Below are 25,795 nucleotides of genomic sequence, written 5' to 3'. Positions count from 1 at the left end.
CAGGTGTTATCCTCCCCTCTGGATCCAGATGAAGCATTCGTTTCAACAGGTCCATGAAGACGTCACAAGATGTTTCATCAGCATCGCAACGCAGGGAGGATAACACTTCTTCCAGTGAGCAAATCACACATGTAAGTGTATACATAACATCCTCTATTAGCAGTTCTGCCTTTAACTCCTGCACTGTGTAATACTCCTCTGGTTCCTGGAAAACACAAAACAAAACATTTTTATTGACAATTACATTTTAAAGTAATGGAAAAAATATTGATACAAAGATACTGAGTTGAATTTCTGAATTTCTGATCATGCTCTTTATTCTTGTCTTGCAGCTTGCCATTGCACTCCAGGCCCTGAAGGGAATCGGTCTGATCCACACAGACATCAAACTAGACAACATCATGCTGGTGAACCAACGACAACAACCCCTCAAAGTCAAACTCATTGACTTTGGTCTGGCCGTTCCAGTCTGCAAACAAGGCCCTATATGTGTCATTGTCATTGTCATTGTCACAGAGGCTGAGGGCGTGGGCCAGCCCTGCAGCTCCATCGTCCATGTCAACCAGACCCGGGCTTCCCCCGACGTCATCCGAGTCTTCGCTTTGGGAAGGGGAGCACGAGGAGTCGGTCATGTCGCTGCTACAGCTGTTCTCCTCCACCACGGAGCGCTCTGGACTGAAATGGTAGGAAGGGGTGGGGGGCATGGTGAGAGGAAGCCCTTCGTCCTCGGCGGAAAACCCGAAGGGACAGCTTTTTTCCGGGGCATCCCCTGCTGGGGGTCCCTGGTCCACATCCAACTGGAGATCTTCTGGAGCCGCGCTCTGGTGGTCCAGTTGGTCAGGCGTATCATCTTGTAGTAGCCTCTCTAGTTCTAGCCTCATGACGGTGTCGATGTAGTGCGTCTGCGCGCGTCTGGAGTTGAACTCTACGCGTCCCTGAATGTTTGCGCAGCCGTCTTTAGTGCAGCATGGGAGGCATGCGTCCATCTGGCACTTGATTCCTGCCAGACTGCATTCACAAGTCTCTGGCTCACAGAAACCCTGGCAATTGCATCCAGAGTCCTCCCTGAAGACACGCAGGGAATGCAGCTGTCTCTTCTCCTCTTTGTCAATGTGCTTCACACCTGCTGCTCGCAGGAGTGCCTGTCTGTGCTTGTAGGAGTACGGCTGCAGGAAGCTGTTCCCATCCTCCAGCTCGGCGTCGGTGATGTGGACGTCAGTGTCTCCGTCTGGGACCTGGTCTGCAGTCAGTCGCTCAGATTCTCTCTGGTCAATGGTACCATTGGCCATCAACTGGTGTCTCAAAGCCTCAAGCTTCTCCTCTCTCCGTCTCTCTCGTAGTCTCTCTCTGCGCCAACTCCGTTGTTCCAAGGCGTGCTCTGCCATTGTGTACCTGCGGAGAGTGCTGTGCCTGTGCAACATGCCCAGACTGGCACCCCCGCGAAGGGGTACGCTAGTGAAACCCTGGCATTGTGGGAAGTAGAACACCGTCACCAGATCAAAGCGCACGTTGCTCTGCCTCCCTTCCAGCTTTGGCCTCTTCAGAACAGACTGGATGGGTTGACTGGCAGCAGGTGAAGCAGAACCATTAGTTGTAAAGTCCTGGCTTTCTGAGGAGCTGCTCTCCCCATCAGAATCCCATTCCGTGGAGGCAGGAGAAGGCAGGGACGATGATGGAGGTGAGGAGTAGAATGGATCTTCATCGTCGACCTCCTCAAACTTTCTTTTCAGAATACCTCTCATGACTCGACAGTGGCGCTTCACTCACGACGGAATCAAATATAAAGGAGAGCTGGAAAAGTAGACGTTTCGGACTGGTTGGTCCTTCCTCAGGCAAGATTCTGTTAGGAGAATGATTAGTTGTGCTGGAGCCCTGGTTTTATGTGTTCCTAATGGTGGGCGTGACTCATAGTCATTCGGCCAATTAGCTTTGTTGATGGGTGTGGTTTACTTGGCCATTGTTTCATTCCGTCCAATCAGAATCAATGGGTGTGTGTTCTCTTGTTCTGGTTTCTTTCATTTGTAGTGTGGTTTTTGTAGAGGCAACATGTCTTTACTGGAGAATCAGTAATAATTATAATAGACTTCCCCCAAGTTACAGGTACAAGCTCGACTGGGGGGACCTGGGGACTTCAGTGCAATGTACCTACATATGTTGCGACCGAAGGTCGCAACATATGTAAGTGTATGTAAGTACATTGCAAGGAATGAGTGCATTCGCCATGTACTTGAAGGAAGCCTAATCCAATCACTCTTAGATTATCTCCAGTTTAAGTTTAAGAGTTTAGGTTTACCTTATTGTTGTAGGACTTTTGGTTTATTTAGCCTTATTGGGGTTAATTCACCCCATGGCTCCATTTCAACAAAGACAAATTTACATGTGTTTCTCTTTTGTTTCCTGAGCCCGGTGTCTAATGGCCCATTTGGTGTCAGTGACACCTCTATGCTTCTTGTCCCAGGCTGGTTTGGAATGTGCTAATGTGTCCCCTATTCAAAGTCTGATTTCCATTGAGTGTTGGCTTTGTCTATGTGGCTGGGGAGTTTTGGTACAAAATCAAAACAACTTGTCTAATATTTTGGCATGTTTAATGCAGCTCTAAGGTATATAATGACATAGTAAAATGTTGAAAATGAGTGGAATGCCCCTTTAAGAACTGGTTTTCCAGTTAATCTGGAGAAAAACCATTCAATGGTCGAAAACAGAGTCCACTTGAACATAACAGTCCACTTTGGTTGAACAATATTTAGTCTACTAGTCTAGTGATCCATTGAGGAGTTTCTTAAAGTCAAAGCAGGAGCCAGCATAAATATAAAATAACGTTATTGGTATAGCAAATTCCAACAAGGCATTTCAATGTGCTTTGCACACATCAGGAAACATATATAAAATCATAACTAAAACAAAAATACATAAAACATTACAGTGCAGAAGAGAAAGAAAAACTCAATCAAATGCAGTGGGAAACAGAACAGTATTTCATTGTGATGTAAAATAAATAAGACTGCCAGCATACCTGCTGTTTTCTGGGAGTTCTTCCACATGTGGTGCATAACAACTGCTGGTTTATAATAAACCTTAAAAAGCAGTATAGTAGTTCATCCAAAAATGACTTACTCAGTATCTGGATAAATATGTACAATCTAACTATTGAATAAGTGGATATGAATTCATTGTTACTGCAGCAGAGCCATTCATCTTGAGGATTTCTCCACATTATTTCAGTAACATCAGAACCAAGGAGAACCAGCTCTGGTGAAGAAACAACTGCTCATACTGTGATTTACATCCCATTTATCTTAATTTATCTTGGAACACTTACAAACCACAGATAAAAAACAAATCTTGACTTTAAACATTTATTAAAAACAAGAACACGGAAGTAAAACAGTTAGGCCTATTTGTTTCAAACAATATTTATAAATAGTAGACAAGCCTTCACATCTTGTCTTTTACAAGTAGCCTATATACAGCACCCCTTGTATTTTATGTGTTAGGTTGTAATGTAGGTTCAATTTGTTTCCACTTTAGTATAGAAGACAGTGGTCTGGTTTCTGTACAGGACTGGAACAGCAAATAAGTATATTGTCAAATCAAAGTCTCATATCCTATTGTGCGCTATTGGTTTCATTTCATTTCTTATCTATATTTACAGTGAAATCCCATTGTGTAATGTGTAGGCCTGTGTGCAGAAACATGTGTCCATAGTATTAATAAATGATCAGGATAAGTCAAGATAAATCAGGATATATCATTATACTTATTCAATTATATCCTATATTAATTATTTGTTTGTTCAGTAACAGAGGTTACTGTCTCCATATCCAGTCATATAAGTCATAGTGAAACTGGAAGAGATTGAATGAAAATACACTGAACAAAAACATAAGCTGATACATTGTTGCAGGGTTCTCTCTCAATATGGTGGTGATGAATGCACTTTTATTCAATGTTTTTCAAATGCTAAATAATGAACAAACCCCACATTCTTTCCCCATGTTAAAATGTACACATGCTAAATGATGATGGCTGATGCTTCATTCACTATATGCATTCAAATGCAGAGATTAACGTGTTAATGGTCACTCGTTGTCTGGCATTGGACAGATCACCTGCTAATGATCACATTTTGGATGAACTGAGACCATTTCACACCTCTTTGACTCTGATGAGTTTCAGCAGAACTACAGTAATAGGTCTATCATCACATGGAACTGTTATCACTCTTTCAGCTTTCTAGTGTGCAATGTTTCAGGTGTGTTAAAATGGCTATATGTTCTTGTAACAATCATTGCTATTATTGTTTGTGGTGACAATGTTAAAGTGCAATGTTTACTTACAGTGAGTGCACAACATGCTGCTGTTTGTTTTAAAAGGCTTTATACCCTGCTGTATATCAGTGGTTCCCAAACGTCACGCCAAGGACCCCCAAATAGACACTAATTTAATAGCCTTTACTAATACATATATAGGACATGGATGGATGGAAACATGACCGCAAGGACGTTCTATCTAGTATACAATCAATAAATGTAGAGATATAAGTTAACTGGAAAATATGAATGTTTTAAAACCTGTTCTGGGCCATATTTAAGAACGTACACAACGCATATTTCAAGGTAACACGTTTTATTTAAACCATGTTTACAACTTAAAACATATATCAATAGAACAATTATTTACAAAATGTATTGTGCTAATTTCTTCTCAGTTGGAATTCAGCCAATGATGTGAACATAACACAATGTCTAATATAACATGTCTAATATAGGCCTACATAATGTGCAAGGGAATAATACATACAATTAGAAATGCTTATTTTAAAACAAAAATACATAAAACATTACAGTGCAGAAGAGAAAGAAAAACTCAATCAAATGCAGTTTGATGTGATGTCATATACAGTACTGGTATGTACAATATAAACTTGCAAGTGCAATATTAAATACAAAATGTAAAATAAACACATGAAATGTATATAATATACTAATATAGAATCACAGTCTGTTGTGCAGGTGAGAGACAACACTTAGCAGCAGATAATATCACACATGTAAGTGTATACATAACATCATCTATTAGCAGCACTGCAACAGCAGTGTGTATAGTATATAGTCATATAGTAACAGTCAGTGATAGTGCATGTGTTCTTACAGTATAACTACTAAGAGTACTGTGATCACAAATGGTACACCCCATGGGTCACACATGATCTCAGTTTCCGTTGACTGAAGTGTCTTAGGTAGCATAGTGTCCTGTCTGGATCAGTGTTGGCCGACATCACCATATTGTGGCGTTGTCATAGTCAAACATGTACTGTACACAAAATCCAATACCAATAACTGGGAGTGCATTACATTTGCAATGGTTGACCCCACAAACACCTTGAGACGGTCATAGGTGAGGCATGGTGATGAAGGGATGGTCCAACACCTGGTCAGGTGTTATCCTCCCCTCTGGATCCAGATGAAGCATTCGTTTCAACAGGTCCATGAAGACGTCACAAGATGTTTCATCAGCATCGCAACGCAGGGAGGATAACACTTCTTCCAGTGAGCAAATCACACATGTAAGTGTATACATAACATCCTCTATTAGCAGTTCTGCCTTTAACTCCTGCACTGTGTAATACTCCTCTGGTTCCTGGAAAACACAAAACAAAACATTTTTATTGACAATTACATTTTAAAGTAATGGAAAAAATATTGATACAAAGATACTGAGTTGAATTTCTGAATTTCTGATCATGCTCTTTATTCTTGTCTTGCAGCTTGCCATTGCACTCCAGGCCCTGAAGGGAATCGGTCTGATCCACACAGACATCAAACTAGACAACATCATGCTGGTGAACCAACGACAACAACCCCTCAAAGTCAAACTCATTGACTTTGGTCTGGCCGTTCCAGTCTGCAAACAAGGCCCTATATGTGTCATTGTCATTGTCATTGTCACAGAGGCTGAGGGCGTGGGCCAGCCCTGCAGCTCCATCGTCCATGTCAACCAGACCCGGGCTTCCCCCGACGTCATCCGAGTCTTCGCTTTGGGAAGGGGAGCACGAGGAGTCGGTCATGTCGCTGCTACAGCTGTTCTCCTCCACCACGGAGCGCTCTGGACTGAAATGGTAGGAAGGGGTGGGGGGCATGGTGAGAGGAAGCCCTTCGTCCTCGGCGGAAAACCCGAAGGGACAGCTTTTTTCCGGGGCATCCCCTGCTGGGGGTCCCTGGTCCACATCCAACTGGAGATCTTCTGGAGCCGCGCTCTGGTGGTCCAGTTGGTCAGGCGTATCATCTTGTAGTAGCCTCTCTAGTTCTAGCCTCATGACGGTGTCGATGTAGTGCGTCTGCGCGCGTCTGGAGTTGAACTCTACGCGTCCCTGAATGTTTGCGCAGCCGTCTTTAGTGCAGCATGGGAGGCATGCGTCCATCTGGCACTTGATTCCTGCCAGACTGCATTCACAAGTCTCTGGCTCACAGAAACCCTGGCAATTGCATCCAGAGTCCTCCCTGAAGACACGCAGGGAATGCAGCTGTCTCTTCTCCTCTTTGTCAATGTGCTTCACACCTGCTGCTCGCAGGAGTGCCTGTCTGTGCTTGTAGGAGTACGGCTGCAGGAAGCTGTTCCCATCCTCCAGCTCGGCGTCGGTGATGTGGACGTCAGTGTCTCCGTCTGGGACCTGGTCTGCAGTCAGTCGCTCAGATTCTCTCTGGTCAATGGTACCATTGGCCATCAACTGGTGTCTCAAAGCCTCAAGCTTCTCCTCTCTCCGTCTCTCTCGTAGTCTCTCTCTGCGCCAACTCCGTTGTTCCAAGGCGTGCTCTGCCATTGTGTACCTGCGGAGAGTGCTGTGCCTGTGCAACATGCCCAGACTGGCACCCCCGCGAAGGGGTACGCTAGTGAAACCCTGGCATTGTGGGAAGTAGAACACCGTCACCAGATCAAAGCGCACGTTGCTCTGCCTCCCTTCCAGCTTTGGCCTCTTCAGAACAGACTGGATGGGTTGACTGGCAGCAGGTGAAGCAGAACCATTAGTTGTAAAGTCCTGGCTTTCTGAGGAGCTGCTCTCCCCATCAGAATCCCATTCCGTGGAGGCAGGAGAAGGCAGGGACGATGATGGAGGTGAGGAGTAGAATGGATCTTCATCGTCGACCTCCTCAAACTTTCTTTTCAGAATACCTCTCATGACTCGACAGTGGCGCTTCACTCACGACGGAATCAAATATAAAGGAGAGCTGGAAAAGTAGACGTTTCGGACTGGTTGGTCCTTCCTCAGGCAAGATTCTGTTAGGAGAATGATTAGTTGTGCTGGAGCCCTGGTTTTATGTGTTCCTAATGGTGGGCGTGACTCATAGTCATTCGGCCAATTAGCTTTGTTGATGGGTGTGGTTTACTTGGCCATTGTTTCATTCCGTCCAATCAGAATCAATGGGTGTGTGTTCTCTTGTTCTGGTTTCTTTCATTTGTAGTGTGGTTTTTGTAGAGGCAACATGTCTTTACTGGAGAATCAGTAATAATTATAATAGACTTCCCCCAAGTTACAGGTACAAGCTCGACTGGGGGGACCTGGGGACTTCAGTGCAATGTACCTACATATGTTGCGACCGAAGGTCGCAACATATGTAAGTGTATGTAAGTACATTGCAAGGAATGAGTGCATTCGCCATGTACTTGAAGGAAGCCTAATCCAATCACTCTTAGATTATCTCCAGTTTAAGTTTAAGAGTTTAAGTTTACCTTATTGTTGTAGGACTTTTGGTTTATTTAGCCTTATTGGGGTTAATTCACCCCATGGCTCCATTTCAACAAAGACAAATTTACATGTGTTTCTCTTTTGTTTCCTGAGCCCGGTGTCTAATGGCCCATTTGGTGTCAGTGACACCTCTATGCTTCTTGTCCCAGGCTGGTTTGGAATGTGCTAATGTGTCCCCTATTCAAAGTCTGATTTCCATTGAGTGTTGGCTTTGTCTATGTGGCTGGGGAGTTTTGGTACAAAATCAAAATAACTTGTCTAATATTTTGGCATGTTTAATGCAGCTCTAAGGTATATAATGACATAGTAAAATGTTGAAAATGAGTGGAATGCCCCTTTAAGAACTGGTTTTCCAGTTAATCTGGAGAAAAACCATTCAATGGTCGAAAACAGAGTCCACTTGAACATAACAGTCCACTTTGGTTGAACAATATTTAGTCTACTAGTCTAGTGATCCATTGAGGAGTTTCTTAAAGTCAAAGCAGGAGCCAGCATAAATATAAAATAACGTTATTGGTATAGCAAATTCCAACAAGGCATTTCAATGTGCTTTGCACACATCAGGAAACATATATAAAATCATAACTAAAACAAAAATACATAAAACATTACAGTGCAGAAGAGAAAGAAAAACTCAATCAAATGCAGTGGGAAACAGAACAGTATTTCATTGTGATGTAAAATAAATAAGACTGCCAGCATACCTGCTGTTTTCTGGGAGTTCTTCCACATGTGGTGCATAACAACTGCTGGTTTATAATAAACCTTAAAAAGCAGTATAGTAGTTCATCCAAAAATGACTTACTCAGTATCTGGATAAATATGTACAATCTAACTATTGAATAAGTGGATATGAATTCATTGTTACTGCAGCAGAGCCATTCATCTTGAGGATTTCTCCACATTATTTCAGTAACATCAGAACCAAGGAGAACCAGCTCTGGTGAAGAAACAACTGCTCATACTGTGATTTACATCCCATTTATCTTAATTTATCTTGGAACACTTACAAACCACAGATAAAAAACAAATCTTGACTTTAAACATTTATTAAAAACAAGAACACGGAAGTAAAACAGTTAGGCCTATTTGTTTCAAACAATATTTATAAATAGTAGACAAGCCTTCACATCTTGTCTTTTACAAGTAGCCTATATACAGCACCCCTTGTATTTTATGTGTTAGGTTGTAATGTAGGTTCAATTTGTTTCCACTTTAGTATAGAAGACAGTGGTCTGGTTTCTGTACAGGACTGGAACAGCAAATAAGTATATTGTCAAATCAAAGTCTCATATCCTATTGTGCGCTATTGGTTTCATTTCATTTCTTATCTATATTTACAGTGAAATCCCATTGTGTAATGTGTAGGCCTGTGTGCAGAAACATGTGTCCATAGTATTAATAAATGATCAGGATAAGTCAAGATAAATCAGGATATATCATTATACTTATTCAATTATATCCTATATTAATTATTTGTTTGTTCAGTAACAGAGGTTACTGTCTCCATATCCAGTCATATAAGTCATAGTGAAACTGGAAGGGATTGAATGAAAATACACTGAACAAAAACATAAGCTGATACATTGTTGCAGGGTTCTCTCTCAATATGGTGGTGATGAATGCACTTTTATTCAATGTTTTTCAAATGCTAAATAATGAACAAACCCCACATTCTTTCCCCATGTTAAAATGTACACATGCTAAATGATGATGGCTGATGCTTCATTCACTATATGCATTCAAATGCAGAGATTAACGTGTTAATGGTCACTCGTTGTCTGGCATTGGACAGATCACCTGCTAATGATCACATTTTGGATGAACTGAGACCATTTCACACCTCTTTGACTCTGATGAGTTTCAGCAGAACTACAGTAATAGGTCTATCATCACATGGAACTGTTATCACTCTTTCAGCTTTCTAGTGTGCAATGTTTCAGGTGTGTTAAAATGGCTATATGTTCTTGTAACAATCATTGCTATTATTGTTTGTGGTGACAATGTTAAAGTGCAATGTTTACTTACAGTGAGTGCACAACATGCTGCTGTTTGTTTTAAAAGGCTTTATACCCTGCTGTATATCAGTGGTTCCCAAACGTCACGCCAAGGACCCCCAAATAGACACTAATTTAATAGCCTTTACTAATACATATATAGGACATGGATGGATGGAAACATGACCGCAAGGACGTTCTATCTAGTATACAATCAATAAATGTAGAGATATAAGTTAACTGGAAAATATGAATGTTTTAAAACCTGTTCTGGGCCATATTTAAGAACGTACACAACGCATATTTCAAGGTAACACGTTTTATTTAAACCATGTTTACAACTTAAAACATATATCAATAGAACAATTATTTACAAAATGTATTGTGCTAATTTCTTCTCAGTTGGAATTCAGCCAATGATGTGAACATAACACAATGTCTAATATAACATGTCTAATATAGGCCTACATAATGTGCAAGGGAATAATACATACAATTAGAAATGCTTATTTTAAAACAAAAATACATAAAACATTACAGTGCAGAAGAGAAAGAAAAACTCAATCAAATGCAGTTTGATGTGATGTCATATACAGTACTGGTATGTACAATATAAACTTGCAAGTGCAATATTAAATACAAAATGTAAAATAAACACATGAAATGTATATAATATACTAATATAGAATCACAGTCTGTTGTGCAGGTGAGAGACAACACTTAGCAGCAGATAATATCACACATGTAAGTGTATACATAACATCATCTATTAGCAGCACTGCAACAGCAGTGTGTATAGTATATAGTCATATAGTAACAGTCAGTGATAGTGCATGTGTTCTTACAGTATAACTACTAAGAGTACTGTGATCACAAATGGTACACCCCATGGGTCACACATGATCTCAGTTTCCGTTGACTGAAGTGTCTTAGGTAGCATAGTGTCCTGTCTGGATCAGTGTTGGCCGACATCACCATATTGTGGCGTTGTCATAGTCAAACATGTACTGTACACAAAATCCAATACCAATAACTGGGAGTGCATTACATTTGCAATGGTTGACCCCACAAACACCTTGAGACGGTCATAGGTGAGGCATGGTGATGAAGGGATGGTCCAACACCTGGTCAGGTGTTATCCTCCCCTCTGGATCCAGATGAAGCATTCGTTTCAACAGGTCCATGAAGACGTCACAAGATGTTTCATCAGCATCGCAACGCAGGGAGGATAACACTTCTTCCAGTGAGCAAATCACACATGTAAGTGTATACATAACATCCTCTATTAGCAGTTCTGCCTTTAACTCCTGCACTGTGTAATACTCCTCTGGTTCCTGGAAAACACAAAACAAAACATTTTTATTGACAATTACATTTTAAAGTAATGGAAAAAATATTGATACAAAGATACTGAGTTGAATTTCTGAATTTCTGATCATGCTCTTTATTCTTGTCTTGCAGCTTGCCATTGCACTCCAGGCCCTGAAGGGAATCGGTCTGATCCACACAGACATCAAACTAGACAACATCATGCTGGTGAACCAACGACAACAACCCCTCAAAGTCAAACTCATTGACTTTGGTCTGGCCGTTCCAGTCTGCAAACAAGGCCCTATATGTGTCATTGTCATTGTCATTGTCACAGAGGCTGAGGGCGTGGGCCAGCCCTGCAGCTCCATCGTCCATGTCAACCAGACCCGGGCTTCCCCCGACGTCATCCGAGTCTTCGCTTTGGGAAGGGGAGCACGAGGAGTCGGTCATGTCGCTGCTACAGCTGTTCTCCTCCACCACGGAGCGCTCTGGACTGAAATGGTAGGAAGGGGTGGGGGGCATGGTGAGAGGAAGCCCTTCGTCCTCGGCGGAAAACCCGAAGGGACAGCTTTTTTCCGGGGCATCCCCTGCTGGGGGTCCCTGGTCCACATCCAACTGGAGATCTTCTGGAGCCGCGCTCTGGTGGTCCAGTTGGTCAGGCGTATCATCTTGTAGTAGCCTCTCTAGTTCTAGCCTCATGACGGTGTCGATGTAGTGGGTCTGCGCGCGTCTGGAGTTGAACTCTACGCGTCCCTGAATGTTTGCGCAGCCGTCTTTAGTGCAGCATGGGAGGCATGCGTCCATCTGGCACTTGATTCCTGCCAGACTGCATTCACAAGTCTCTGGCTCACAGAAACCCTGGCAATTGCATCCAGAGTCCTCCCTGAAGACACGCAGGGAATGCAGCTGTCTCTTCTCCTCTTTGTCAATGTGCTTCACACCTGCTGCTCGCAGGAGTGCCTGTCTGTGCTTGTAGGAGTACGGCTGCAGGAAGCTTCTCCCATCCTCCAGCTCGGCGTCGGTGATGTGGACGTCAGTGTCTCCGTCTGGGACCTGGTCTGCAGTCAGTCGCTCAGATTCTCTCTGGTCAATGGTACCATTGGCCATCAACTGGTGTCTCAAAGCCTCAAGCTTCTCCTCTCTCCGTCTCTCTCGTAGTCTCTCTCTGCGCCAACTCCGTTGTTCCAGGGCGTGCTCTGCCATTGTGTACCTGCGGAGAGTGCTGTGCCTGTGCAACATGCCCAGACTGGCACCCCCGCGAAGGGGTACGCTAGTGAAACCCTGGCATTGTGGGAAGTAGAACACCGTCACCAGATCAAAGCGCACGTTGCTCTGCCTCCCTTCCAGCTTTGGCCTCTTCAGAATAGACTGGATGGGTTGACTGGCAGCAGGTGAAGCAGAACCATTAGTTGTAAAGTCCTGGCTTTCTGAGGAGCTGCTCTCCCCATCAGAATCCCATTCCGTGGAGGCAGGAGAAGGCAGGGACGATGATGGAGGGGAGGAGTAGAATGGATCTTCATCGTCGACCTCCTCAAACTTTCTTTTCAGAATACCTCTCATGACTCGACGGTGGCGCTTCACTCACGACGGAATCAAATATAAAGGAGAGCTGGAAAAGTAGACGTTTCGGACTGGTTGGTCCTTCCTCAGGCAAGATTCTGTTAGGAGAATGATTAGTTGTGCTGGAGCCCTGGTTTTATGTGTTCCTAATGGTGGGCGTGACTCATAGTCATTCGGCCAATTAGCTTTGTTGATGGGTGTGGTTTACTTGGCCATTGTTTCATTCCGTCCAATCAGAATCAATGGGTGTGTGTTCTCTTGTTCTGGTTTCTTTCATTTGTAGTGTGGTTTTTGTAGAGGCAACATGTCTTTACTGGAGAATCAGTAATAATTATAATAGACTTCCCCCAAGTTACAGGTACAAGCTCGACTGGGGGGACCTGGGGACTTCAGTGCAATGTACCTACATATGTTGCGACCGAAGGTCGCAACATATGTAAGTGTATGTAAGTACATTGCAAGGAATGAGTGCATTCGCCATGTACTTGAAGGAAGCCTAATCCAATCACTCTTAGATTATCTCCAGTTTAAGTTTAAGAGTTTAAGTTTACCTTATTGTTGTAGGACTTTTGGTTTATTTAGCCTTATTGGGGTTAATTCACCCCATGGCTCCATTTCAACAAAGACAAATTTACATGTGTTTCTCTTTTGTTTCCTGAGCCCGGTGTCTAATGGCCCATTTGGTGTCAGTGACACCTCTATGCTTCTTGTCCCAGGCTGGTTTGGAATGTGCTAATGTGTCCCCTATTCAAAGTCTGATTTCCATTGAGTGTTGGCTTTGTCTATGTGGCTGGGGAGTTTTGGTACAAAATCAAAACAACTTGTCTAATATTTTGGCATGTTTAATGCAGCTCTAAGGTATATAATGACATAGTAAAATGTTGAAAATGAGTGGAATGCCCCTTTAAGAACTGGTTTTCCAGTTAATCTGGAGAAAAAACATTCAATGGTCGAAAACAGAGTCCACTTGAACATAACAGTCCACTTTGGTTGAACAATATTTAGTCTACTAGTCTAGTGATCCATTGAGGAGTTTCTTAAAGTCAAAGCAGGAGCCAGCATAAATATAAAATAACGTTATTGGTAAAGCAAATTCCAACAAGGCATTTCAATGTGCTTTGCACACATCAGGAAACATATATAAAATCATAACTAAAACAAAAATACATAAAACATTACAGTGCAGAAGAGAAATAAAAACTCAATCAAATGCAGTGGGAAACAGAACAGTATTTCATTGTGATGTAAAATAAATAAGAGTGCCAGCATACCTGCTGTTTTCTGGGAGTTCTTCCACATGTGGTGCATAACAACTGCTGGTTTATAATAAACCTTAAAAAGCAGTATAGTAGTTCATCCAAAAATGACTTACTCAGTATCTGGATAAATATGTACAATCTAACTATTGAATAAGTGGATATGAATTCATTGTTACTGCAGCAGAGCCATTCATCTTGAGGATTTCTCCACATTATTTCAGTAACATCAGAACCAAGGAGAACCAGCTCTGGTGAAGAAACAACTGCTCATACTGTGATTTACATCCCATTTATCTTAATTTATCTTGGAACACTTACAAACCACAGATAAAAAACAAATCTTGACTTTAAACATTTATTAAAAACAAGAACACGGAAGTAAAACAGTTAGGCCTATTTGTTTCAAACAATATTTATAAATAGTAGACAAGCCTTCACATCTTGTCTTTTACAAGTAGCCTATATACAGCACCCCTTGTATTTTATGTGTTAGGTTGTAATGTAGGTTCAATTTGTTTCCACTTTAGTATAGAAGACAGTGGTCTGGTTTCTGTACAGGACTGGAACAGCAAATAAGTATATTGTCAAATCAAAGTCTCATATCCTATTGTGCGCTATTGGTTTCATTTCATTTCTTATCTATATTTACAGTGAAATCCCATTGTGTAATGTGTAGGCCTGTGTGCAGAAACATGTGTCCATAGTATTAATAAATGATCAGGATAAGTCAAGATAAATCAGGATATATCATTATACTTATTCAATTATATCCTATATTAATTATTTGTTTGTTCAGTAACAGAGGTTACTGTCTCCATATCCAGTCATATAAGTCATAGTGAAACTGGAAGGGATTGAATGAAAATACACTGAACAAAAACATAAGCTGATACATTTTTGCAGGGTTCTCTCTCAATATGGTGGTGATGAATGCACTTTTATTCAATGTTTTTCAAATGCTAAATAATGAACAAACCCCACATTCTTTCCCCATGTTAAAATGTACACATGCTAAATGATGATGGCTGATGCTTCATTCACTATATGCATTCAAATGCAGAGATTAACGTGTTAATGGTCACTCGTTGTCTGGCATTGGACAGATCACCTGCTAATGATCACATTTTGGATGAACTGAGACCATTTCACACCTCTTTGACTCTGATGAGTTTCAGCAGAACTACAGTAATAGGTCTATCATCACATGGAACTGTTATCACTCTTTCAGCTTTCTAGTGTGCAATGTTTCAGGTGTGTTAAAATGGCTATATGTTCTTGTAACAATCATTGCTATTATTGTTTGTGGTGACAATGTTAAAGTGCAATGTTTACTTACAGTGAGTGCACAACATGCTGCTGTTTGTTTTAAAAGGCTTTATACCCTGCTGTATATCAGTGGTTCCCAAACGTCACGCCAAGGACCCCCAAATAGACACTAATTTAATAGCCTTTACTAATACATATATAGGACATGGATGGATGGAAACATGACCGCAAGGACGTTCTATCTAGTATACAATCAATAAATGTAGAGATATAAGTTAACTGGAAAATATGAATGTTTTAAAACCTGTTCTGGGCCATATTTAAGAACGTACACAACGCATATTTCAAGGTAACACGTTTTATTTAAACCATGTTTACAACTTAAAACATATATCAATAGAACAATTATTTACAAAATGTATTGTGCTAATTTCTTCTCAGTTGGAATTCAGCCAATGATGTGAACATAACACAATGTCTAATATAACATGTCTAATATAGGCCTACATAATGTGCAAGGGAATAATACATACAATTAGAAATGCTTATTTTAAAACAAAAATACATAAAACATTACAGTGCAGAAGAGAAAGAAAAACTCAATCAAATGCAGTTTGATGTGATGTCATATACAGTACTGGTATGTACAATATAAACTTGCAAGTGCAATATTAAATACAAAATGTAAAATAAACACATGAAATGTATATAATATACTAATATAGAATCACAGTCTGTTGTGCAGGTGAGAGACAACACTTAGCAGCAGATAATATCACACATGTAAGTGTATACATAACATCATCTATTAGCAGCACTGCAACAGCAGTGTGTATAGTATATAGTCATATAGTAACAGTCAGTGATAGTGCATGTGTTCTTACAGTATAACTACTAAGAGTACTGTGATCACAAATGGTACACCCCATGGGTCACACATGATCTCAGTTTCCGTTGACTGAAGTGTCTTAGGTAGCATAGTGTCCTGTCTGGATCAGTGTTGGCCGACATCACCATATTGTGGCGTTGTCATAGTCAAACATGTACTGTACACAAAATCCAATACCAATAACTGGGAGTGCATTACATTTGCAATGGTTGACCCCACAAACACCTTGAGACGGTCATAGGTGAGGCATGGTGATGAAGGGATGGTCCAACACCTGGTCAGGTGTTATCCTCCCCTCTGGATCCAGATGAAGCATTCGTTTCAACAGGTCCATGAAGACGTCACAAGATGTTTCATCAGCATCGCAACGCAGGGAGGATAACACTTCTTCCAGTGAGCAAATCACACATGTAAGTGTATACATAACATCCTCTATTAGCAGTTCTGCCTTTAACTCCTGCACTGTGTAATACTCCTCTGGTTCCTGGAAAACACAAAACAAAACATTTTTATTGACAATTACATTTTAAAGTAATGGAAAAAATATTGATACAAAGATACTGAGTTGAATTTCTGAATTTCTGATCATGCTCTTTATTCTTGTCTTGCAGCTTGCCATTGCACTCCAGGCCCTGAAGGGAATCGGTCTGATCCACACAGACATCAAACTAGACAACATCATGCTGGTGAACCAACGACAACAACCCCTCAAAGTCAAACTCATTGACTTTGGTCTGGCCGTTCCAGTCTGCAAACAAGGCCCTATATGTGTCATTGTCATTGTCATTGTCACAGAGGCTGAGGGCGTGGGCCAGCCCTGCAGCTCCATCGTCCATGTCAACCAGACCCGGGCTTCCCCCGACGTCATCCGAGTCTTCGCTTTGGGAAGGGGAGCACGAGGAGTCGGTCATGTCGCTGCTACAGCTGTTCTCCTCCACCACGGAGCGCTCTGGACTGAAATGGTAGGAAGGGGTGGGGGGCATGGTGAGAGGAAGCCCTTCGTCCTCGGCGGAAAACCCGAAGGGACAGCTTTTTTCCGGGGCATCCCCTGCTGGGGGTCCCTGGTCCACATCCAACTGGAGATCTTCTGGAGCCGCGCTCTGGTGGTCCAGTTGGTCAGGCGTATCATCTTGTAGTAGCCTCTCTAGTTCTAGCCTCATGACGGTGTCGATGTAGTGGGTCTGCGCGCGTCTGGAGTTGAACTCTACGCGTCCCTGAATGTTTGCGCAGCCGTCTTTAGTGCAGCATGGGAGGCATGCGTCCATCTGGCACTTGATTCCTGCCAGACTGCATTCACAAGTCTCTGGCTCACAGAAACCCTGGCAATTGCATCCAGAGTCCTCCCTGAAGACACGCAGGGAATGCAGCTGTCTCTTCTCCTCTTTGTCAATGTGCTTCACACCTGCTGCTCGCAGGAGTGCCTGTCTGTGCTTGTAGGAGTACGGCTGCAGGAAGCTGTTCCCATCCTCCAGCTCGGCGTCGGTGATGTGGACGTCAGTGTCTCCGTCTGGGACCTGGTCTGCAGTCAGTCGCTCAGATTCTCTCTGGTCAATGGTACCATTGGCCATCAACTGGTGTCTCAAAGCCTCAAGCTTCTCCTCTCTCCGTCTCTCTCGTAGTCTCTCTCTGCGCCAACTCCGTTGTTCCAGGGCGTGCTCTGCCATTGTGTACCTGCGGAGAGTGCTGTGCCTGTGCAACATGCCCAGACTGGCACCCCCGCGAAGGGGTACGCTAGTGAAACCCTGGCATTGTGGGAAGTAGAACACCGTCACCAGATCAAAGCGCACGTTGCTCTGCCTCCCTTCCAGCTTTGGCCTCTTCAGAATAGACTGGATGGGTTGACTGGCAGCAGGTGAAGCAGAACCATTAGTTGTAAAGTCCTGGCTTTCTGAGGAGCTGCTCTCCCCATCAGAATCCCATTCCGTGGAGGCAGGAGAAGGCAGGGACGATGATGGAGGGGAGGAGTAGAATGGATCTTCATCGTCGACCTCCTCAAACTTTCTTTTCAGAATACCTCTCATGACTCGACGGTGGCGCTTCACTCACGACGGAATCAAATATAAAGGAGAGCTGGAAAAGTAGACGTTTCGGACTGGTTGGTCCTTCCTCAGGCAAGATTCTGTTAGGAGAATGATTAGTTGTGCTGGAGCCCTGGTTTTATGTGTTCCTAATGGTGGGCGTGACTCATAGTCATTCGGCCAATTAGCTTTGTTGATGGGTGTGGTTTACTTGGCCATTGTTTCATTCCGTCCAATCAGAATCAATGGGTGTGTGTTCTCTTGTTCTGGTTTCTTTCATTTGTAGTGTGGTTTTTGTAGAGGCAACATGTCTTTACTGGAGAATCAGTAATAATTATAATAGACTTCCCCCAAGTTACAGGTACAAGCTCGACTGGGGGGACCTGGGGACTTCAGTGCAATGTACCTACATATGTTGCGACCGAAGGTCGCAACATATGTAAGTGTATGTAAGTACATTGCAAGGAATGAGTGCATTCGCCATGTACTTGAAGGAAGCCTAATCCAATCACTCTTAGATTATCTCCAGTTTAACTTTAAGAGTTTAAGTTTACCTTAATGTTGTAGGACTTTTGGTTTATTTAGCCTTATTGGGGTTAATTCACCCCATGGCTCCATTTCAACAAAGAAAAATTTACATGTGTTTCTCTTTTGTTTCCTGAGCCCGGTGTCTAATGGTCCATTTGGTGTCAGTGACACCTCTATGCTTCTTGTCCCAGGCTGGTTTGGAATGTGCTAATGTGTCCCCTATTCAAAGTCTGATTTCCATTGAGTGTTGGCTTTGTCTATGTGGCTGGGGAGTTTTGGTACAAAATCAAAACAACTTGTCTAATATTTTGGCATGTTTAATGCAGCTCTAAGGTATATAATGACATAGTAAAATGTTGAAAATGAGTGGAATGCCCCTTTAAGAACTGGTTTTCCAGTTAATCTGGAGAAAAACCATTCAATGGTCGAAAACAGAGTCCACTTGAACATAACAGTCCACTTTGGTTGAACAATATTTAGTCTACTAGTCTAGTGATCCATTGAGGAGTTTCTTAAAGTCAAAGCAGGAGCCAGCATAAATATAAAATAACGTTATTGGTATAGCAAATTCCAACAAGGCATTTCAATGTGCTTTGCACACATCAGGAAACATATATAAAATCATAACTAAAACAAAAATACATAAAACATTACAGTGCAGAAGAGAAAGAAAAACTCAATCAAATGCAGTGGGAAACAGAACAGTATTTCATTGTGATGTAAAATAAATAAGAGTGCCAGCATACCTGCTGTTTTCTGGGAGTTCTTCCATGGTGCATAACAACTGCTGGTTTATAATAAACCTTAAAAAGCAGTATAGTAGTTCATCCAAAAATGACTTACTCAGTATCTGGATACATATGTACAATCTAACTATTGAATAAGTGGATATGAATTCATTGTTACTGCAGCAGAGCCATTCATCTTGAGGATTTCTCCACATTAATTCAGTAACATCAGAACCAAGGAGAACCAGCTCTGGTGAAGAAACAACTGCTCATACTGTGATTTACATCCCATTTATCTTAATTTATCTTGGAACACTTACAAACCACAGATAAAAAACAAATCTTGACTTTAAACATTTATTAAAAACAAGAACACGGAAGTAAAACAGTTAGGCCTATTTGTTTCAAACAATATTTATAAATAGTAGACAAGCCTTCACATCTTGTCTTTTACAAGTAGCCTATATACAGCACCCCTTGTATTTTATGTGTTAGGTTGTAATGTAGGTTCAATTTGTTTCCACTTTAGTATAGAAGACAGTGGTCTGGTTTCTGTACAGGACTGGAACAGCAAATAAGTATATTGTCAAATCAAAGTCTCATATCCTATTGTGCGCTATTGGTTTCATTTCATTTCTTATCTATATTTACAGTGAAATCCCATTGTGTAATGTGTAGGCCTGTGTGCAGAAACATGTGTCCATAGTATTAATAAATGATCAGGATAAGTCAAGATAAATCAGGATATATCATTATACTTATTCAATTATATCCTATATTAATTATTTGTTTGTTCAGTAACAGAGGTTACTGTCTCCATATCCAGTCATATAAGTCATAGTGAAACTGGAAGGGATTGAATGAAAATACACTGAACAAAAACATAAGCTGATACATTTTTGCAGGGTTCTCTCTCAATATGGTGGTGATGAATGCACTTTTATTCAATGTTTTTCAAATGCTAAATAATGAACAAACCCCACATTCTTTCCCCATGTTAAAATGTACACATGCTAAATGATGATGGCTGATGCTTCATTCACTATATGCATTCAAATGCAGAGATTAACGTGTTAATGGTCACTCGTTGTCTGGCATTGGACAGATCACCTGCTAATGATCACATTTTGGATGAACTGAGACCATTTCACACCTCTTTGACTCTGATGAGTTTCAGCAGAACTACAGTAATAGGTCTATCATCACATGGAACTGTTATCACTCTTTCAGCTTTCTAGTGTGCAATGTTTCAGGTGTGTTAAAATGGCTATATGTTCTTGTAACAATCATTGCTATTATTGTTTGTGGTGACAATGTTAAAGTGCAATGTTTACTTACAGTGAGTGCACAACATGCTGCTGTTTGTTTTAAAAGGCTTTATACCCTGCTGTATATCAGTGGTTCCCAAACGTCACGCCAAGGACCCCCAAATAGACACTAATTTAATAGCCTTTACTAATACATATATAGGACATGGATGGATGGAAACATGACCGCAAGGACGTTCTATCTAGTATACAATCAATAAATGTAGAGATATAAGTTAACTGGAAAATATGAATGTTTTAAAACCTGTTCTGGGCCATATTTAAGAACGTACACAACGCATATTTCAAGGTAACACGTTTTATTTAAACCATGTTTACAACTTAAAACATATATCAATAGAACAATTATTTACAAAATGTATTGTGCTAATTTCTTCTCAGTTGGAATTCAGCCAATGATGTGAACATAACACAATGTCTAATATAACATGTCTAATATAGGCCTACATAATGTGCAAGGGAATAATACATACAATTAGAAATGCTTATTTTAAAACAAAAATACATAAAACATTACAGTGCAGAAGAGAAAGAAAAACTCAATCAAATGCAGTTTGATGTGATGTCATATACAGTACTGGTATGTACAATATAAACTTGCAAGTGCAATATTAAATACAAAATGTAAAATAAACACATGAAATGTATATAATATACTAATATAGAATCACAGTCTGTTGTGCAGGTGAGAGACAACACTTAGCAGCAGATAATATCACACATGTAAGTGTATACATAACATCATCTATTAGCAGCACTGCAACAGCAGTGTGTATAGTATATAGTCATATAGTAACAGTCAGTGATAGTGCATGTGTTCTTACAGTATAACTACTAAGAGTACTGTGATCACAAATGGTACACCCCATGGGTCACACATGATCTCAGTTTCCGTTGACTGAAGTGTCTTAGGTAGCATAGTGTCCTGTCTGGATCAGTGTTGGCCGACATCACCATATTGTGGCGTTGTCATAGTCAAACATGTACTGTACACAAAATCCAATACCAATAACTGGGAGTGCATTACATTTGCAATGGTTGACCCCACAAACACCTTGAGACGGTCATAGGTGAGGCATGGTGATGAAGGGATGGTCCAACACCTGGTCAGGTGTTATCCTCCCCTCTGGATCCAGATGAAGCATTCGTTTCAACAGGTCCATGAAGACGTCACAAGATGTTTCATCAGCATCGCAACGCAGGGAGGATAACACTTCTTCCAGTGAGCAAATCACACATGTAAGTGTATACATAACATCCTCTATTAGCAGTTCTGCCTTTAACTCCTGCACTGTGTAATACTCCTCTGGTTCCTGGAAAACACAAAACAAAACATTTTTATTGACAATTACATTTTAAAGTAATGGAAAAAATATTGATACAAAGATACTGAGTTGAATTTCTGAATTTCTGATCATGCTCTTTATTCTTGTCTTGCAGCTTGCCATTGCACTCCAGGCCCTGAAGGGAATCGGTCTGATCCACACAGACATCAAACTAGACAACATCATGCTGGTGAACCAACGACAACAACCCCTCAAAGTCAAACTCATTGACTTTGGTCTGGCCGTTCCAGTCTGCAAACAAGGCCCTATATGTGTCATTGTCATTGTCATTGTCACAGAGGCTGAGGGCGTGGGCCAGCCCTGCAGCTCCATCGTCCATGTCAACCAGACCCGGGCTTCCCCCGACGTCATCCGAGTCTTCGCTTTGGGAAGGGGAGCACGAGGAGTCGGTCATGTCGCTGCTACAGCTGTTCTCCTCCACCACGGAGCGCTCTGGACTGAAATGGTAGGAAGGGGTGGGGGGCATGGTGAGAGGAAGCCCTTCGTCCTCGGCGGAAAACCCGAAGGGACAGCTTTTTTCCGGGGCATCCCCTGCTGGGGGTCCCTGGTCCACATCCAACTGGAGATCTTCTGGAGCCGCGCTCTGGTGGTCCAGTTGGTCAGGCGTATCATCTTGTAGTAGCCTCTCTAGTTCTAGCCTCATGACGGTGTCGATGTAGTGGGTCTGCGCGCGTCTGGAGTTGAACTCTACGCGTCCCTGAATGTTTGCGCAGCCGTCTTTAGTGCAGCATGGGAGGCATGCGTCCATCTGGCACTTGATTCCTGCCAGACTGCATTCACAAGTCTCTGGCTCACAGAAACCCTGGCAATTGCATCCAGAGTCCTCCCTGAAGACACGCAGGGAATGCAGCTGTCTCTTCTCCTCTTTGTCAATGTGCTTCACACCTGCTGCTCGCAGGAGTGCCTGTCTGTGCTTGTAGGAGTACGGCTGCAGGAAGCTGTTCCCATCCTCCAGCTCGGCGTCGGTGATGTGGACGTCAGTGTCTCCGTCTGGGACCTGGTCTGCAGTCAGTCGCTCAGATTCTCTCTGGTCAATGGTACCATTGGCCATCAACTGGTGTCTCAAAGCCTCAAGCTTCTCCTCTCTCCGTCTCTCTCGTAGTCTCTCTCTGCGCCAACTCCGTTGTTCCAGGGCGTGCTCTGCCATTGTGTACCTGCGGAGAGTGCTGTGCCTGTGCAACATGCCCAGACTGGCACCCCCGCGAAGGGGTACGCTAGTGAAACCCTGGCATTGTGGGAAGTAGAACACCGTCACCAGATCAAAGCGCACGTTGCTCTGCCTCCCTTCCAGCTTTGGCCTCTTCAGAATAGACTGGATGGGTTGACTGGCAGCAGGTGAAGCAGAACCATTAGTTGTAAAGTCCTGGCTTTCTGAGGAGCTGCTCTCCCCATCAGAATCCCATTCCGTGGAGGCAGGAGAAGGCAGGGACGATGATGGAGGGGAGGAGTAGAATGGATCTTCATCGTCGACCTCCTCAAACTTTCTTTTCAGAATACCTCTCATGACTCGACGGTGGCGCTTCACTCACGACGGAATCAAATATAAAGGAGAGCTGGAAAAGTAGACGTTTCGGACTGGTTGGTCCTTCCTCAGGCAAGATTCTGTTAGGAGAATGATTAGTTGTGCTGGAGCCCTGGTTTTATGTGTTCCTAATGGTGGGCGTGACTCATAGTCATTCGGCCAATTAGCTTTGTTGATGGGTGTGGTTTACTTGGCCATTGTTTCATTCCGTCCAATCAGAATCAATGGGTGTGTGTTCTCTTGTTCTGGTTTCTTTCATTTGTAGTGTGGTTTTTGTAGAGGCAACATGTCTTTACTGGAGAATCAGTAATAATTATAATAGACTTCCCCCAAGTTACAGGTACAAGCTCGACTGGGGGGACCTGGGGACTTCAGTGCAATGTACCTACATATGTTGCGACCGAAGGTCGCAACATATGTAAGTGTATGTAAGTACATTGCAAGGAATGAGTGCATTCGCCATGTACTTGAAGGAAGCCTAATCCAATCACTCTTAGATTATCTCCAGTTTAACTTTAAGAGTTTAAGTTTACCTTAATGTTGTAGGACTTTTGGTTTATTTAGCCTTATTGGGGTTAATTCACCCCATGGCTCCATTTCAACAAAGAAAAATTTACATGTGTTTCTCTTTTGTTTCCTGAGCCCGGTGTCTAATGGTCCATTTGGTGTCAGTGACACCTCTATGCTTCTTGTCCCAGGCTGGTTTGGAATGTGCTAATGTGTCCCCTATTCAAAGTCTGATTTCCATTGAGTGTTGGCTTTGTCTATGTGGCTGGGGAGTTTTGGTACAAAATCAAAACAACTTGTCTAATATTTTGGCATGTTTAATGCAGCTCTAAGGTATATAATGACATAGTAAAATGTTGAAAATGAGTGGAATGCCCCTTTAAGAACTGGTTTTCCAGTTAATCTGGAGAAAAACCATTCAATGGTCGAAAACAGAGTCCACTTGAACATAACAGTCCACTTTGGTTGAACAATATTTAGTCTACTAGTCTAGTGATCCATTGAGGAGTTTCTTAAAGTCAAAGCAGGAGCCAGCATAAATATAAAATAACGTTATTGGTATAGCAAATTCCAACAAGGCATTTCAATGTGCTTTGCACACATCAGGAAACATATATAAAATCATAACTAAAACAAAAATACATAAAACATTACAGTGCAGAAGAGAAAGAAAAACTCAATCAAATGCAGTGGGAAACAGAACAGTATTTCATTGTGATGTAAAATAAATAAGAGTGCCAGCATACCTGCTGTTTTCTGGGAGTTCTTCCATGGTGCATAACAACTGCTGGTTTATAATAAACCTTAAAAAGCAGTATAGTAGTTCATCCAAAAATGACTTACTCAGTATCTGGATACATATGTACAATCTAACTATTGAATAAGTGGATATGAATTCATTGTTACTGCAGCAGAGCCATTCATCTTGAGGATTTCTCCACATTAATTCAGTAACATCAGAACCAAGGAGAACCAGCTCTGGTGAAGAAACAACTGCTCATACTGTGATTTACATCCCATTTATCTTAATTTATCTTGGAACACTTACAAACCACAGATAAAAAACAAATCTTGACTTTAAACATTTATTAAAAACAAGAACACGGAAGTAAAACAGTTAGGCCTATTTGTTTCAAACAATATTTATAAATAGTAGACAAGCCTTCACATCTTGTCTTTTACAAGTAGCCTATATACAGCACCCCTTGTATTTTATGTGTTAGGTTGTAATGTAGGTTCAATTTGTTTCCACTTTAGTATAGAAGACAGTGGTCTGGTTTCTGTACAGGACTGGAACAGCAAATAAGTATATTGTCAAATCAAAGTCTCATATCCTATTGTGCGCTATTGGTTTCATTTCATTTCTTATCTATATTTACAGTGAAATCCCATTGTGTAATGTGTAGGCCTGTGTGCAGAAACATGTGTCCATAGTATTAATAAATGATCAGGATAAGTCAAGATAAATCAGGATATATCAATATACTTATTCAATTATATCCTATATTAATTATTTGTTTGTTCAGTAACAGAGGTTACTGTCTCCATATCCAGTCATATAAGTCATAGTGAAACTGGAAGGGATTGAATGAAAATACACTGAACAAAAACATAAGCTGATACATTTTTGCAGGGTTCTCTCTCAATATGGTGGTGATGAATGCACTTTTATTCAATGTTTTTCAAATGCTAAATAATGAACAAACCCCACATTCTTTCCCCATGTTAAAATGTACACATGCTAAATGATGATGGCTGATGCTTCATTCACTATATGCTTTAAAATGCAGAG

General features: G+C 41.7%; 5 protein-coding genes across 5 annotated transcripts; all 5 read right to left on the bottom strand.

Moving 5' to 3' along the window:
• Window positions 1–510: 510 nt before the first annotated feature.
• On the bottom strand, window positions 511–1,742 carry LOC306919425 (cysteine/serine-rich nuclear protein 3-like; the record flags this gene model as incomplete). Its single annotated transcript, XM_079532210.1, has 2 exons — window positions 511–519; window positions 564–1,742. 2 exons carry the CDS (start codon window positions 1,740–1,742, stop codon window positions 511–513), a joined length of 1,188 nt encoding a protein of 395 aa, XP_079388336.1.
• A 4,203-nt stretch (window positions 1,743–5,945) lies between these two features.
• Window positions 5,946–7,177, bottom strand: LOC306919424 (cysteine/serine-rich nuclear protein 3-like; the record flags this gene model as incomplete). Its single annotated transcript, XM_079532209.1, has 2 exons — window positions 5,946–5,954; window positions 5,999–7,177. The coding sequence occupies 2 exons, from the start codon at window positions 7,175–7,177 to the stop codon at window positions 5,946–5,948; spliced, it is 1,188 nt and encodes a 395-aa protein (XP_079388335.1).
• A 4,203-nt stretch (window positions 7,178–11,380) lies between these two features.
• Window positions 11,381–12,612, bottom strand: LOC306919423 (cysteine/serine-rich nuclear protein 3-like; the record flags this gene model as incomplete). Its single annotated transcript, XM_079532208.1, has 2 exons — window positions 11,381–11,389; window positions 11,434–12,612. The coding sequence occupies 2 exons, from the start codon at window positions 12,610–12,612 to the stop codon at window positions 11,381–11,383; spliced, it is 1,188 nt and encodes a 395-aa protein (XP_079388334.1).
• A 4,203-nt stretch (window positions 12,613–16,815) lies between these two features.
• On the bottom strand, window positions 16,816–18,047 carry LOC306919422 (cysteine/serine-rich nuclear protein 3-like; the record flags this gene model as incomplete). Its single annotated transcript, XM_079532207.1, has 2 exons — window positions 16,816–16,824; window positions 16,869–18,047. The coding sequence occupies 2 exons, from the start codon at window positions 18,045–18,047 to the stop codon at window positions 16,816–16,818; spliced, it is 1,188 nt and encodes a 395-aa protein (XP_079388333.1).
• Window positions 18,048–22,246: 4,199 nt separating this feature from the next.
• Window positions 22,247–23,478, bottom strand: LOC306919421 (cysteine/serine-rich nuclear protein 3-like; the record flags this gene model as incomplete). The annotated part of the gene is made up of 2 exons (XM_079532206.1): window positions 22,247–22,255; window positions 22,300–23,478. The coding sequence occupies 2 exons, from the start codon at window positions 23,476–23,478 to the stop codon at window positions 22,247–22,249; spliced, it is 1,188 nt and encodes a 395-aa protein (XP_079388332.1).
• Window positions 23,479–25,795: the final 2,317 nt, after the last annotated feature.

Source organism: Electrona antarctica (assembly GCF_951216825.1).
Source record: "Electrona antarctica genome assembly, contig: scaffold_25, whole genome shotgun sequence".
NCBI lineage: Eukaryota > Metazoa > Chordata > Actinopteri > Myctophiformes > Myctophidae > Electrona > Electrona antarctica.
This window is presented reverse-complemented; position numbering and strand designations above follow the sequence as displayed.